The sequence below is a fragment of the Sapajus apella genome, unplaced genomic scaffold (genome assembly GCF_009761245.1).
Source record: "Sapajus apella isolate SASKATOON/1434 unplaced genomic scaffold, GSC_monkey_1.0 scaffold3, whole genome shotgun sequence".
NCBI lineage: Eukaryota > Metazoa > Chordata > Mammalia > Primates > Cebidae > Sapajus > Sapajus apella.
Genome location: NW_022436943.1, coordinates 47,851,049 through 47,867,178, shown reverse-complemented (window position 1 = coordinate 47,867,178; position 16,130 = coordinate 47,851,049). Strand labels below are relative to the sequence as shown.

At 38.0% G+C, this 16,130-nt stretch overlaps 1 protein-coding gene across 3 annotated transcripts in view; it reads left to right on the top strand.

The window, feature by feature from the left end:
- Positions 1-16,130, top strand: part of TATDN1 (TatD DNase domain containing 1) — a 52,712-nt gene that overhangs the window by 34,316 nt on the left and 2,266 nt on the right. For all 3 annotated transcript variants that reach the window (XM_032246539.1, XM_032246537.1, XM_032246530.1), the window contains 3 exons: positions 2,834-2,910; positions 10,301-10,371; positions 12,065-12,191. In XM_032246539.1, the coding sequence (XP_032102430.1) occupies positions 2,834-2,910; positions 10,301-10,371; positions 12,065-12,191 (275 nt within the window). The remainder of the gene's footprint in view (positions 1-2,833; positions 2,911-10,300; positions 10,372-12,064; positions 12,192-16,130) is intronic.

Sequence of the window (16,130 nt, the reverse complement as noted above, 5' to 3'; positions counted from 1 at the left end):
TATGAAAAATAAATGAATTTCATGTTTAGACTTGAGTCCCTTCCCAAAAATTTATTTTTATGTATATGTAGATACTCCAAACTCTGAAAATATCTGAAATATGAAACACTTTTGGTCCCACACACTTGGGATAAGGGATACTTAACCTTTAGGTGACACACAGAGCATCTTGGTTATTAAGGATGGCCTCTAATTCAGATGTCAACATTTCAATTTTTTTAAAAAGGAAAAAAAGAAAAACATATGACTTAGGTAGAATTCAATAGAATTAGGAGCTTCTTTTCCCGTTTTTTGAAAGACATGTAAATTTACTGTTGAATTTATGGGCCAGATATGGTATAAACACAAATCAGTTTTAGTTTTAGTTCCTTTGTTCAAAGTACAAGAATGAGTACAGAAGTCCGTTCACAAGGAAACCCTGGGAATTCTTTTTTTTTTTTTTGGTTATTGAGACAGGGTGTGGCTCTGTCATGCAGGCTGGAGTGCAGCGGCACCATGTCAGTTGACTTCAACCTCCACTTCCCTGGGCTCAAGCCATCCTTAGCCTCCTGAGTAGCTGGGACTACAGGCACATGCCAACATGCCCAGCTAATTTTTTGGTATATTTTGTATTTTTTGTATATTTTGTTGCCTAGGCTGGTCTGGAACTCCTAAACTCAAGTAATCGGCCCACCTTGGCTTTCTGAAATATTGGGATTAGAGGTGTGAGCCACTATGCCTAGCCCCTGAATTCACATCTGTACATCCTAGTACTGTGCATGATATTCTTCATCTCTTCCATCAGCCATTCTTTAATGTTCTTCCATCCACATTTTGAGCAAAATATCAACTAATTTTTGTTTTGAAATTTTTTGCCATTTGTTTTAGGTTTGCCTTCCTCATTTCTTGTCAGCTGTATTCACCTACAATTATCATTCTGATCTACAGTCATTCTCCTTTCTGTAATTTGCATTCTGCACTAAACACTTCTCTAATATAGTCATTTTCGTCATTATTCTGGAGACATTTCCCATAAATATTATCTGCTCACCACTGACCTCATATACCTATGGCAGTGATTTTTAATCTCTTGGATCATGGACTCCTTTGGGAATCTGGCTTAGAAAAATGCTCAGATATACAAATACTCACATGCAATTTCAGGAGAGACTTAGTGAGTGGCTGTGTCTAGCAAAGTACCGTAATCCAGGTATATCAAATCACAGTTACACTATGCCAGCTGTGGAAAGAGGAAATGGCACCGAGCACCTGCATTCCTATGCTGCCCGACGTTGAGAGTTTTATGCATATTCTCTCAGTTTTCAGCCTCTGCCTCATTTATACCACTAGTAATATGATGCATCCTGTATTGCTGTAGTGTTAATATTACTGTGTATTTTTTTCCTGTTTTTACTGACTCTGTAATTTATCCTCTAGGAGCTGTACTTAAGAATCGAGAGAGATTTGAGTTTTAACTAGTGCCCTTGGGATTATTAGTGGTATTTATCATAACCTTCAGACTCTACCTCTCAGCTTATTTGCTTGCTTTCTTTCTTTCTTTTTTTTTTTTTTTTTTTTTTTTTTTTTTTTTTTTGAGACAGAACTTTGGTCTGTCACCCAGGCTGGGCTGGAGTGCAATGGCACAATCTCAGCTCACCAAAACTTCTGTCTTCCGAGTTCAAGCAATTATCTTACTTGAGCCTCCCCAGTAGCTGGGGCTACAGCCATGCGCCACCACACCCAGCTAATTTTTGTGTCTTTAGTAGACACAGGGGTTTCATCATGTTGGCCAGGCTGGTCTTGAACTCGTGACCTCAAGCAGTCCACCTGCCTCGGCCTCCCAAAGTGCAGGGATTATAGACGTGAGCCACTGCACCCAGCCGATTTCTAAATAAGAATTTACATGGGTTCTATTAATAGTTTTTAAAAATGAACAGAAGCAACAACAAATCTAACCTAAATGTTTTGATTTTTATCAAAAAGGAAATTGCCAAATAATTTATAACTAATTTTCTGAAATGGCTTATGAGGAATCACATTTAAAATTATTTTGATATTAATGGAGGGTATCTTTTCTAGTCAGCTGGAAATGCTGAAGGAAAGAATAATGCAGGCAGCTGTGTAATGCAGACTTCTTTATTGTTGAGAAGTGTGTTATCCACAGTGTATTCAGGGTCTCTGGGCTCAGTAGCAATGTGACATCACTTGTTTAGGTGACCCTACTTTTTAAAGATGGGTGGTGGTTGTTATATGTTGTTTTTGATTACATAAATACATCCAAACTATGAAAAACTGTATCTTGACTCCTATACTTTTGAAGAAAAACACCATCTGAGTCTTCTGCCTGCTAAGCTGATATTATTGATTATATAATGGTTTGTGCTTTTTAAGCAACAGGCTCACTCATTTATAAGAATTTCTTCAGCCTTGCCTCTTAAAAGTGATTTCTTTTCTAGCAAAAAGTATCCTCTAACAGAAAATTCATCAGTATTTTAAAACATCTTTTAAATGGTGCGATAAAATTTCTAAGCTTTCCTCATGTTTTTGCCTAAGAATGTGTTTATTCCTGAGCCCCTTCCTGGAGCTTCTGCACTTATGCTAGTGCAGAGACAGCAACGCTGTCACTGTCAAGAGAAATTCTAGGCAGCTAACATTTTGCATCATGTCACTGGAGATGATGACAGGTTATAATTGGGAAATCTAATACAAAATAAAAATTAAAGGGGCTACCACCTTTGAAACCCTGAGGTCCAAAAACTTACAGGGATCTCTATTTTTGTCTACGTCTTATTAATGTTATTTAGAATTTTAAAGAGTAACTATTATTATAATAAAATTACCTGTGTGTCCCCAGGTGCATTCATTTGATGGTACTAAGGAAGCAGCAGCTGCTTTGATTGACTTGGACCTTTATATAGGATTTAATGGTTGGTACGTTCTTAGGTTGTTTTGTTTTTATTTAAGCAGATTTCTTAAAATTGTTTTATAGTGAATTGCTGATGAAGATGTATTTTCATAAAGTTTTGCATTGATCTTTGCCTGGTAATTTCAGTAATTATGTAAGAAATTAAACAGTATGTTACTATTACAATTTAAAGCTCGAAAGTTACAGACTACTACCCATGTTCTAATAATGGAAAACAATTTTGTGTTGAGATCAGCAGCTAGCTTTCTCTAGTAATCCAATTTATTCTCAGGTCATTTGATCCCTTGAAAACATGAGTTCACAGCATTATATATACATATGCACATGTCATGTCTGACTATGGGCGAAAGGCTATTTTATGACAGTCACACATCTCTCCAGGCAAAGAAACCAAGGCTCAAAAAAATCAGGAAACAGGTATAGAGTTTCTCCAAGTGTGAGAACCTATGTCCTCTGGCTCCTCATTCAGTGACCTTTCTGCTGCAAAACCACACTAACCACACACTCAAACAGCTGGCACAGCTAGGTCCCTGGGTTTGTTTTGTCAAATATGTAAGAACTTCTACCAGTGTCTTTTCACAGGATGTCAATGTCGCCCATTAAATCAGCTGCAAAATAGTATAAGACTTTGTTCTTCTTCATTGTCTCCTACCCTTAAAATTATTTCCAACTGCATTACTTTTGACTAAAATCTAAGGAAATAGAATCATGGAAATATGTATTTGCTCTTGAGTTCAGAGTTTAAATGTCATAGATGCCTTTATATTTAAATTAATGGCCAAATTAACTTTAAAATTAATATGCAAGGGAATATATGCAGAGAGATTAAAAAGTCAAGTAGTACTAACAGATATGAATAAATATCAGAGTCTCCCCAGCATGACCCTATCATAAGTCAGTTTTTCTGGCAGCAACAATTTTGCTATTTGTCGCCATATTTCTAAATAATATCCGTATACTATTGTCTCTTGATTCATCCCTTTGGCTACTCTCATTGGGGTATATGAGAACATTCTTATAACCCATACTAATCCCCTGCCTCCATTATTCTCTCCATATCACTCTCAGTGTAGTTATTTCAGAATTTTTGGTTATATGTATACTCATGTTTTCATTATTATGTCTATATAAATGTTTTCTCATTATTATGTCTGTGTTTTCTCATTATTATGTCTGTATAATATATAATTTCACAGGGCTATGCAAAGTGTGAGAGAGTTTCAAGTTTTTTGTTTGTTTTTAAGACAGGGACTTGCTCTGTAGCCTAAGCTGGAATACAGTGGCATAATCACAGCTCACTGCAGCCTTGACCTCTCTGGCTCAAGCAGCCCTCCCACCTCAGCCTCCTGAGTAGCTGGGAATACTGGTACTTGCCACCGCACCCGGCTATTTTTAAAATTTTTAGTTGAGACAGGGTCTTGCTATGTGTCCAGGCTGGGCTTCAAGTTTAAGAAAGCCAAGTAAATAAAAATATGAGGGAAGTTACTCCAGGGAAACGAAAAGTGGTACGAGAAAAGAAATGTAAGCACTATATAACACATGAGGAAACCTATCTAGATAATCTAACAGTTGCGTCAGTTTCAGACCCTTCCATCATTCTCAGTTTGGACTAGTGTCTCTTCTGTGATAGAGCTCCTGTTTTTAGATCCCATGAATTCCTTGTGTGTTTGTTTTAGTGGAACACATTCTATAACACCCTCTGAGGACGTTTTCATGGGAATGAAGTTTCTTGAAATTGTTCATGTTTGAAACTGAATTTTGTTTCTACTCTTCCTCTTAAAAGTTAGCCTGGATAATTAATGAAAGGGGAGAGAAGCCCACTTTCAACTTAGTTTCTCTGTGCATAAAATTCTAGATCAGAAATCATTTTCATTGAGAATTTATACTGTCCTATCAGTAGGTTTCAGTGTTTATGAAAAGTCGCTACTGATTCCTAATCATTTACCTGTGACCTAGTTTTCTTCTCTCGTGAAAGGTTTTAGTTTTTCATCTCTGATGTGAAATTTCATGAAGATGTGTGTTGATGGTGTTTGTCATGCCTCATTTGCTCTTTCACTAGTCCTTCCGGCAGGGGGCTTATCTTTACCCATCCTTGGAATTTGAATTTTCTTTTCTGTTCTCTCTTTGGGCATACCAGACTGATAACTCATATCCTTTTTATTCTATTTCCATTGTTTCCCTTCTTCCAAAGAAAGTGCTGTATTTTGAAACCCTTTTTATGAAATTTACTTCAGCTTTTGTTTTCAATTTCTGAACACTGTTTTTATACTGCAGTATCTTCTGATCTCTCTAAAGACCTGAATTATAGTTTAAAGTTACTTTCTGCTTGTCTTCCTGTATTTATGTCCTCCAAAGTCCCCTTTTCTTCTTTGCTTTGGTCTCTGTGATGATGGAAACTTTCCTCAAATGTCAGGCAATCCTTTGCTGTCGATTTTTAAAAAGCCATTTGGCTGGGCACAGTGGCTCATGCCTGTAATCCCAGCATTTTGGGAGGCCAAGACAGGAGGATCACTTGAAGTCTGGAGTTTGAGACCAGTCTGACCAACAGGGTGAAACCTTGTCTCTACTAAAAATACAAAAATTAGCCGGGCGTGGTGGCTCATGCCTGTAATCCCAGCTACTTGGGAGGCCAAGGCAGGAGAATCACTTTTATCCAGGAGGCAGAGGTTGCAGTGAGCTGAGATCAGGCCATTGCACTCCAGCCTGGACAACAAGAGCGAGACTCTTAAAAAAAAAAAGAAAAAGCCATTTGGAAGCTCTCTAGAAGGCATTCCAGTAACTGGCAGGCTCAGATGGCCAACTGACTTTTTACTAGGGATTCCCAAATGTCATTGTGTAGAGATCTTTTTCTGGGTTGGTTTAGTTTCTCCAGAAAGGCATCCTCTGTTATCTGCTGGAAAAGTGGGAACAGTGGACGGTAAGGGTTTGTAAATGTCCCTGACAGTGTTTTGGAGCAGGATGGGTTAGAGATCTCACTGTTTAGTGGGCTGTCCTGGTCTCCATGATCAGGCCTGTACCTGACGCCTGTGCTCCTCTGTGCTTATTCTCTAGCTGTTTCTGATGTAGGTTCTCTTGAGACCCAGCACCCCTTTCTCTGCACCAAGTCACAGATATATAACCTAGGAACCCCATCTTCTCTTGGGGTATTTTCAAACAATTTCCATTCAAGTCCCTGCCTTACTCCACCTTTCTAGGGACTGTATCTACTTCTAGGTTTCTTGTCTTTCTCTCCAGGCACATAGCATATAAGTCATTTGGTACTTAAACACTGGTCGTTTATCATTTCTCCGTCCACTTTCAGCTTTATATGTTGTGATTTGGGGTAACATATGCCTCCTAGTTTCATTTAAAAAATCCTGGTTTTCTCCTTGTAAGTTTGGGGGGTTTTTTTGTTTGTTTTTTTTTTTTTTTTTTTTTTGTTTTAAGAGAGGGGGGTAGAAGATCTTTATTTCATCAACTTAAAACCGTAATTCTTGGATTTTTTTTTTTTTTTTTTTTTTTGAGATAGGGTCTCACTCTGTCTTCCAGGCTGAACGACTCACTGCAGTCTCAACCTCCTGGGCTCAAGCAGTCCTCCCAAGTATAATAGCTGAGACCACAAGCTCCCATCACCACACTTGGCTAATGTTTGTCCTTGTTGTAGAGACAGGGTTTCACCATGTTGCCCAGGCTGGTCTCAGACTCCTAAGCTCAAGCAATCTGCCTGCCTCTGCCTCCCAAAGTGCTTGGATTACAGGCATGAGCCACCTTACCTGGCTCCTTAGATATTTCTAAATGATCTTGAGTTTATGATGATGTTGCTTTAAGCTAATCACAAAAGATTATTTTATCCTACATTAATATTAGCTTCAGAATTAATAGATTAGTCGTTTATTAAAGTGGATGCTTATATTCTTATTTTGAAATCTAATTCATTGTCATCTTAATCTGAGTCTCTGAGGTATGATGACTTAGTCTACTTATAGTAGCATATCACATAAAGTCTTTGGTTTCTAAAAGTTAAATTAGAATTTTTCCCCCAAGAAAATGGGAAAATACATTTCAAACTTGACTTCAGAATATGTAGTTGCTCATCATTAAATGGGAAACCTTATTAAATAGAAATACTGGCTTCTATTTAAAATATTTCTTTTATTAGTATATATATATTTGGGCAAATTTTTATAGGTATGGAATAGACATAGAAAAATATTAAGTTAATCAGACATGATTTAGTGAGATCAAAAATACAAATAATCTGATAATTTGGTGAAAAGTTTTTAGTATCCATAGAAGGCACACCAATATATTTTAGAAAATATCCATATTGACCAAGTATTAGGCAAAAATCTTTTCTAGAGAGCACTGATTGCTGCTTAATGTCAAACTAATGACATGCCACCCACACCTAAAATCCTTTGAAAATAAAATTATAGATATTGAAAAAGGAAAGAACCTATAATGGCAAAGAAAAAAGGCCAGAGTTTTGCTAATAAATGTTTTGTAGCTGGGTGAGCCCAGGAGGTCAAGTGATACTCCTGACACAGCATCCTCAATAGCTAGATCTATAGGTGTGACCCATCTGGGCAACGTAATGAGACCCCCATCTCTTAAAAAAAAAAAAAAGAAAAAGAAATGATCTGTAGATTTCTGAAGACAGGGGAAACTGGAAGAGAAAGCTTAGATTACACCACTAAGGGGCCTCAGAAGGGATGGGAGCAAGTCTAGCAAACAAAATCCCATAGCAAGGCTTTGGGCTTAGAATTAGTATAAAATAGGAGTACAAAGGATGATTAATTGAGGACCTATATAGAGAAAAGATCTCCCTCACATATCCACTCCTGTGCATAGAGGACAAAAGCAGTAAACATTTACACAGGGGCTTGGGGGGATTTTTTTCTTAAGAAAATTGAACAAACTGTATGGTGAGGGAGGCTTGGAGTGTTTACATCAACCCTGTAGGAAAGCACTTAGAGAACCATGACCCTAACGATTAGCTCCCTGTACCTTTAAATGAAGTTTCATAACATACCCTCTACCACCAGAAGGTCCCTCTAAGAATCCTCACTCAGAGAACAGAACTGGCAGTAATACAGGCCTGCTTTCACAAAAGCAAATGAAATGCAACAATAGCAACCTCCTTAAATATAAATGGATATCCAAGGATCACTAGACAAATGAGGTGACCCAAAGTATGAAAGAAAAAGGCCAAGATAAACAGAAAAACTAACCCCAGTGGAAAGCGACCCAACATAGTAAGATTTGAGATGTTAATACATGAAATATGAACAGAATGCTAAAAGAACATAAAAGAATAAGAGCTCCTTAAAGATTAAATGGTGATGTTAAAATAACAGCACCATTGGAAGAAACCAGGGAATCAACACATTTGACAGAAAGATATATTTTTTTCTATACAAACTACATATATTTGAGCAATCAAGTAGTAGACATACAGAATTTTCTTTATATGGAAGTACTCTAATAAGTGAAGGACTGATAGAATTATTTCAAGATTTTGTAGCTCCTGGTGAATTAGGCATTGGGCATCCATGGTCGCCTTATATCACAACAATACAACCAGATATATGTCTGTGGATGAAAGATCATACCACCACCTATGAAATAGTCTTACCCAAAAAAAAAAAAAACAAACACCCAACCCAAATCCAATCCAGCCTGTAGATGGTACTCTAGAACTCCTAAAAGAAATACAGAGGGCAGAGGAACCTGTTAAACTGCGACGCAGATAAAGTCAGCAAAATGAAAACTCCACAGGGTGAACAGCCTGGTTTCTTCAACAAAGAAATTTGAAGGGTAAAAAGATGCAGGAGATTGTAATAACAACGTTGAGACTGTAGAAGACAATGACCAATTGCAATGTGTGGGCCTCTCATTTGTGTCCTAATTTAATCAAACTTAAAAAGAATGTATGGCAGTGAGACAACTGCAAATTTGAATGCTGGAAGATTTGGGTTTTTCTTAGACATGTAGTAGTATTGTGGTTGCATTTTTAAAGAAAATCCTTATGCTCACAGACACATGCTGAAACATCCTGAATTAAATGCTGAAATATTAAAACTGTACATGGATGGAACAGGATTGGCCATGTGTTGTTGATTGATAGAGCTGGGTGATAACTATATGAGATTACCCAATTCAATGTATATTTTAAATTCCTTACAATAACAAATGCGGAAATTAACACTGCTACATAAGGAAGCAACCAAGATGTTCCTCAGTAAGTGAATGAAGGAATAAACTGTGATATATCCAGTGGAATATTATTCAATGTTAAAAAGAAATGAGCTGTCAAACCCTGAAAAACATGGAATTTGATTGTGTGTTTCCAAGTGAAAACAGCCTGAAAAGACAACGAACTATATGATTCAGACTATGTGACATTCTGGAAAAGGCAAAACTGTGGGGACTGTAGAAAGATAAGGGGGTGGAGGGGAAGGAGGGATGAATAGGCAGACCACAGATTTTTAAGACCGTGAAACTACTCAGTATGATAACACAATGGTAGATACACGTCATTGCATATTTGTCCAAACCCACAGAACACATAACACCAAGTGAACCCTAATGTAAACTCTGGGTTTTGGGTGACATTTTTGTGTCAAGGTAGGTTCATCAATGACAAATGTACCTACCACTATGGTGTGGAATTAGGAGAGTGGGAGCATATGGTTGGGGAATCTCTATACTTTTTATTTAGGTTTTTTTAGTAAACGTAAAACTCTTAAAAATTATTTTAAAATTTGTGATTACAAAAATTTTGTTTTTAAAGTAATTTAAGAACAGTATTCGTTGTTATCACATTATATGGTACACCATCCCAAACCTGACTGCCACATTACAGGAAGCATTTATGTTCACATTCATGGGTCTTTGAGTCAGCAGGGTTTTGGCTGATAGAGGCTGCCACAAGCAGCCATAGCAGGACTTGAGGCCAAAGCCAGATTCAAGGAATAGAATTCATCCTACAAAGAAACCATGGCAAGGGTGCAGACACATAATTCGGCTAGAGTGAAGAATCTGTCTTGGGCTAAAAATGGAAAATTCAGGAAATGAACGTTAACAGCCTTATGAGCACCTCTAAGTTACGCAAATTACTCAGAAGCAAATGAATTCTTTTAAAAAGTTAAATTTTACTTAAACCGATACAGAACACTATTGGAAATCAACTGTAAAGCATGGAAAATTGCATTTCCAGAAGGCAGATCGGGTTAAAGTAGATTTTAATCTGGATTGTTGAAGTATGGGAGTGTGCAAATACTTTCTAAAATATACTGAAAACAAAATGTTATGGGGTTTTGGGTTGGTTTTGTAATATTTTAGACAAGTTGTGATATAAAAAAAGGTATTAATTGCTGCCTTTTTAAATAAATATATGTATACACTTTTTTAAAGCTCACTGAAAACTGAAGCTAATTTGGAAGTTTTGAAGTCAATTCCTAGTGAAAAATTAATGATCGAGACAGGTAAGTTTGTTTTCAGAACTTTAAGTTTCATATTAAACCATGCCAAAAAAAAAAAAAAAAAGTTAGAGAAAGAAATTAGACTTCAAACCTTAGTGAATAAGTATTTTGAAACAGCATGCTCAACTTCAACAGTTATGCTTTCCAGAAGATCTTTGGGGGTTATTAATTAATGGAAAAACATATGCAAATGACTTTTTTCAGTTTTAGAAGTTTACTGTATCTAAGCACTTAAAAAATGAGATGTCAGAATATAACTCAGGAGGTTATAGTTAAGAATATTTAGTTAAACAAGTGGTCTTGACTAAGCACATCACACTTTCAAGTTTCAAAATCTGTTCAGAATTTTGTTTACAGTGTCTTTATAATGGCTTAATTCTGTAGTACTTTTTACAGTGCAAAAAATTAAATTGGTTTAGTATAAGAATTTTAGGATCTGTTGCCTGTTAAAATAAAACAAGGTGAAGCCAGATGCGGTGGCTCACGCCTGTAATCCCAGCACTTAGGGAGGCTGAGGTGGGCAGATCACCTGCACTCAGGAGTTCAAGACCAGCCTGGCCAACATGGTAAAACCCCATCTCTACTAAAAATGCAAAAAACTGGGCCAGGCGCAGTGGCTCATGCCTGTAATCCCAGCACTTTGGGAAGCCAAGGTGGGCAGATAACCTGAGGTCGGGAGTTTGGGACCAGCCTGACCAACATGGAGTAAATCCTGTCTCTACTAAACATTCAAAATTAGCTGGTATGGTGGCACATGCCTGTAATCCCAGCTACTTGGGAGGCTGAGGCAGGAGAATTGCTTGAACCTGGGGGGTGCAGGTTATGGTGATCTGCGATTGTACCATTACACTCCAGCCTGGGCAACAAGAGCAAAACTCCGTCTCAAAAAAAAAAAAAAAAAAAAAGAAAAATGCAAAACATTGGCTGGGCGTGGTGGCCCATGCCATAGTCCCAGCTACTCAGGAGGCTGAGGCACGAGAATCGTTTGAACCTGGGAGGCAGAGGTTGCAGTGAGCTGAGATTGTGCCACTACACTTCAGCCTTGGAGACAGAGTGAGACTCAGTCTCAAAAATATAGTAATAATAAATAAATAAAACAAGGTGAAAAGCTAAAACTTTTATTTAAACCCTATCAAGGCTTTCCTTATACCATGGACTTTAGGAGAGTCAAGACTGAGCCATTCTGGAGAAATCACATTCATTTCTTTGGGCAATTAGGAAAATAAAATGATTTGATTAAAAGTACAATACTTGTAAAATGTGTGAACTGTTATAGTTTTTTATTAAAAAATATTCAAAACCAGTTTCACAATCAGTAGAGGCAAGAGAGAAATGTAACTTATGCAAACCTCATTACGTGCATAGCAAAAAAATTTTTTAAAAACTGAAAAATGTATAAATGTTTTCATGTTATTATACAATTGTATTTAAGGTTTAGGTCTTTTTTTTTAAAGCATGCTTCACACCAGCATTAGCAGATAAAAGGAATAAAAGTGAGTCTTGGAAGGTATTTAAGATGCAATTCAAGATTTTATCTTGTGCTTTTTGTTAGAACTGTTTTCTGTTGCAATGATTGTGCTGTCTTAGGAGCTGAATCATGGTTTATCATTTAGAAGTTATGTATTAGTTTGATAATGGTCATTAAATTTTTTTTTTAACGTAAACCCCTTAAGAAACAGTTTCTTTGCTTACCTAGATGCACCGTGGTGCGGAGTCAAAAGTACACATGCTGGATCAAAATACATAAAAACTGCATTTCCTACCAAAAAGAAGTGGGAAAGTGGGCACTGCTTAAAAGACAGAAATGAACCCTGCCATATAATGTAAGTATTTTGCTTTCATGGTCTTCAAAATCATTAGTAAACCACCTGATGCCACTTACAAAATGAACTCAAGAGACAGAATTAAAATTCTGCAAAATCCAAGGGTAGTTCAGGTTCAGGACCACCGTATTAATGCAGTGATTTGGAGGAATTTTCATCTGAATTGATGTATCTCAGCTCCTCTTCTCCTATCTTCTCAACCCAACATGATTTTATTGCAGCAGTGAAAAATAAATGAGATTTTGGTCATTTTGTGGGAGAGAGAAAAGATCTTAAAGCTATCAATATAATCACCTTACCTGGTTTAAGTTCTGTTCTCACTGCAACTTCCTGCTACTCTTTGGTAACAAGAAAGCCTTAGCAGAATATTTTGCATTTAAATTATTTGACAGACTCTATAAATAACACATTTATTTAAGCCTCAGAACAAAAGGACAAGTGATAGGATTTCCTTTTTCCAATCAAAGGGGTAGGACTTTAGTGCATTTTATTTCCTAAAAAAGCAGCAAATCAGAATCTTTTAAATTGTGATGTATAGCATAGATGAGAAGAGGGGTTATTGCCCATCTATCAAAGAGCTGTTAAGGTAACTAGCAGGAAAAGGTTGTTATATCATTTTCATGGGCGCATAATCCAATTTCTTTTGTTTGCACAGATAGTTTAATCTAGATTATATCAGTCTTATATGATTTACCAGTTCAGACAATTGGTCATATTTATAACACATTCATAAAAACTAATTGGTTCTGTGTCTTCAAGAGGAGTAAAAAGAAAAAAATAGATTGTTGCTTTAAAGACTATTCATCCCATATGCACGATCTTTTAAGTAGTTTTTAATAGGAAAAGAGTATTAGAAGATAAGCCAGATCTAAAATCCAGCAGCTCAGAACAGTGAAGAATTATTCTATTACAATATGTTTGAAAGGTTATTTTTCTTTATTAACATGCTTGAGCTGGCAAAGACTTTAAAACTGAAGCAGCCTGGCATGGTGGCCTACACCTGTATACCAGCTACCTGGGGAGACTGCTTGAGCCCAAGAGTATCGAGATCAGCTCAGGCAAGATAGGGAGATCCCTGTCTCTAAAGAAATAAAGAAAATTTTTTAAAATGAAGAAATGTAAGTACTTGCAAATTCAGTCATGAGACAGTAAATAATTATGTATTTTTTGAGACAGTCTCACTCTGTTGCCCAGGCTGGAGTACAGTGGCAAGATCTCGGCTCACTGCAACCTTTGCCTCCTGGGTCCAATCAATTCTCCTGCCTCAGCCTCCCAAGTAGCTGAGATTACAGGCGTGTGCCACTACGCCCGGCTAATTTTTGTGTTTTTAGTAGAGATGGGTTTTCACCATGCTGGACAGGGCAGTCTCAAACTCTTGACCTCAAGTGATCCACCCACCTCGGCCTCCCAAAGTGTTGGGATTACAGGCGTGAGCCACAGCGCCCAGCAAATTATTTGGGGATCTAAGAGGACATTAGAGAAAAGAAACTGGTATTCTGCCAGCAGCCAGCTTACGGGAAGTAGTTGCCAACAGTATACCCGTCAGTTTTCTATACTACTTAATCTTATGTAAAATTATCACTGTTGACTTTAGCTATACATTTGCAAGACAAAATTTCAAGGTGTTTTTAAATGTAGACTGTTTAAGAACTGTGAAGGCTGGCCGGGCACGGTGGCTCACGTCTGTAATCCCAGCACTTTGGGAGGGGGTGGATCACCTGAGGTCAGGAGCTCGAGACCAGCCTGGCCAACATGGTGAAACCCTGTCTCTACTAAAAATACAAAAATTAGCTGGATGTGGTGGCGGACCACCTGTAATCCCAGCTGCCTGGAGGCTGAAGCAGGAGAAATCACTTGGACCTGGTAGGCAGAGGTTGCAGTGAGCCAAGACTGTACCATTGCACTCCAGCCAGGGTGACAAGAGCAAAACTCCGTCTCAAAAAAACAAAAACAACAAAAAACTGAAAGCTTCATGAATACCTGTTCTTCAGTTAGCTAAATAGGCAGAGCTTAGGAAAATTAGCATCTGCAAGCTGAAAAATTTTAAACCACATTTCAAAATACACAGTCCTCTAATCTACTGCTAATTATGTTGGCAAGTTAATTCCTACTTACAAAGTCACTTTTATCAACCTCCATTCTGTTAGCAATTTTATATTCTAATTATTTTTAGAGGGATCTTTTCGATATAAACTGTTTGCAACAGATGTTTTGGAGCCCCTGCCATATGTCAGGAAAGGTACAAGTTACTAAGGCTACACAGAAGAATCAAGACAGATGAATAGGCACACTGTGCCACCTGGCACTTTAGATAAGGCATTGAGTCAGGAAGGGTCCCTGCCCTCCTGGAGCAAATAAGCAGACAGTGTCCAAGATGGTAGTGCTGTTATACAAGTTGGAATATATGACCAGGACCATAGGGCACATCAGCTGCTTTGAGGGAAATAGGAGAGAGCTTTACCGAGGTGACATTTCAGTTGTTTACTAAGCATGACTGGGAGTTAAGCCAGAGAAAGACAAACACCTTGAGCAAAGGCAGACTGCAGAAGGGCTTGACTGATCCAGAGGAACAAGTGTGGCAGAAAGTAGGATGCACGGGGTAAGTGGAAGAAGTCTGGGAAGGTAGAGTGAGCCCAGATTGTGAGCGCTTTTATATGCCAAAATTTTGCTTAGATTTTATCATTACCCAAAGGATTTTAAGCAAGAGAGTGGCAATTATTTTTTTTAAAAGCTATAACAGGTATCAGTATGGAGAAGGGCTGGAAAGGAGATGGTGGCAGGAATCATATAGATCTTGCAAGACTAAAAACCTTTGCCTGGCCGGGGTGCAGTGACAAGTCTGTCAGCCTATGGGAGGCCTAGGTGGGCGGATCACTTGAGGTCAGGAGTTCAAAAGCAGCCTAGCCAACATGGCAAAACCCCCATCTCTATGAAAAATACAAAAAAAATTAGCCAGGCATGGTGGTGGGCGCCTGTAATCCCAGCTACTTTGGAGGCTGAGGCAAAAGAATCGTTTGAACCTGAGAGGCGGAGATTGCAGTGAGCCGAGATTGTGCCACTGCACTCCAGCCTGGGCCACAGTGAGACTTCGTCTCAAACAAAAAAATCCCACAAAAACCTGTGCCTACTGTAAAAGTGCTACATTAAACAAAAGCCACTAAATTCTCAGGGACATTAAACAACTTTATATTCGCTTTGGAATAACTGCAGCTTTGACCACTGAAGATATATGGAAATAGCATGGCTGCAGAAGTGTTATTCAAAGATTGCCATAAACTGCATTGTCACTTATCAAACAGTAAAATAGGATGTCCTGCGTTCCAATAGATTTTTTTTTCTTTTTTTTGGAGACAAGAGTCTTGCTCTGTTGCCCAGGCCGGAGTGCAGGGGAGTGCACTGGCACAATCTCAGCTCACTGCAACCTCCAACCAGTTCTCCTGCCTCAGCCTCCCGAGTAGCTAGGACTATAGGTGTATGCCACCACACCTGGCCAATTTTTTGTTTTAGTAGAAACAGGGTTTCACCGTGTTGCCCAGGCTGGTCTCAAACTCCTGAGCTCAGGCAATCCGCACACCTCAGCCTCCCAAAGTGTGGTGATTACAGGTGTGAGCCACCCCGCCTGGCCCCAATAGATTTCTTATAAGTAATTTCAATAAAATGAATTTGCTATGCAATATAATCTTAGCAAAGCGGCTGTGACCTTAAAAATTGTGTCATCAACAGCACTGATCAACAGTTCCAGTTCTGAGAAGTACATACAGAGGGACATTCGGTAGTTTCCTAAGAAAATTGGATTTTCACTGTCTTAATTTAAATGTTAATAGGTTTGCTTTTAGGATATTTTGACTTGTCAGATAAAAATTTAGTGTAATGTTTGCTTAGTATAAACATCAAGCAAGGTTTTTGTGTCACTATTACAAAACAATTTTTAATCCGTAC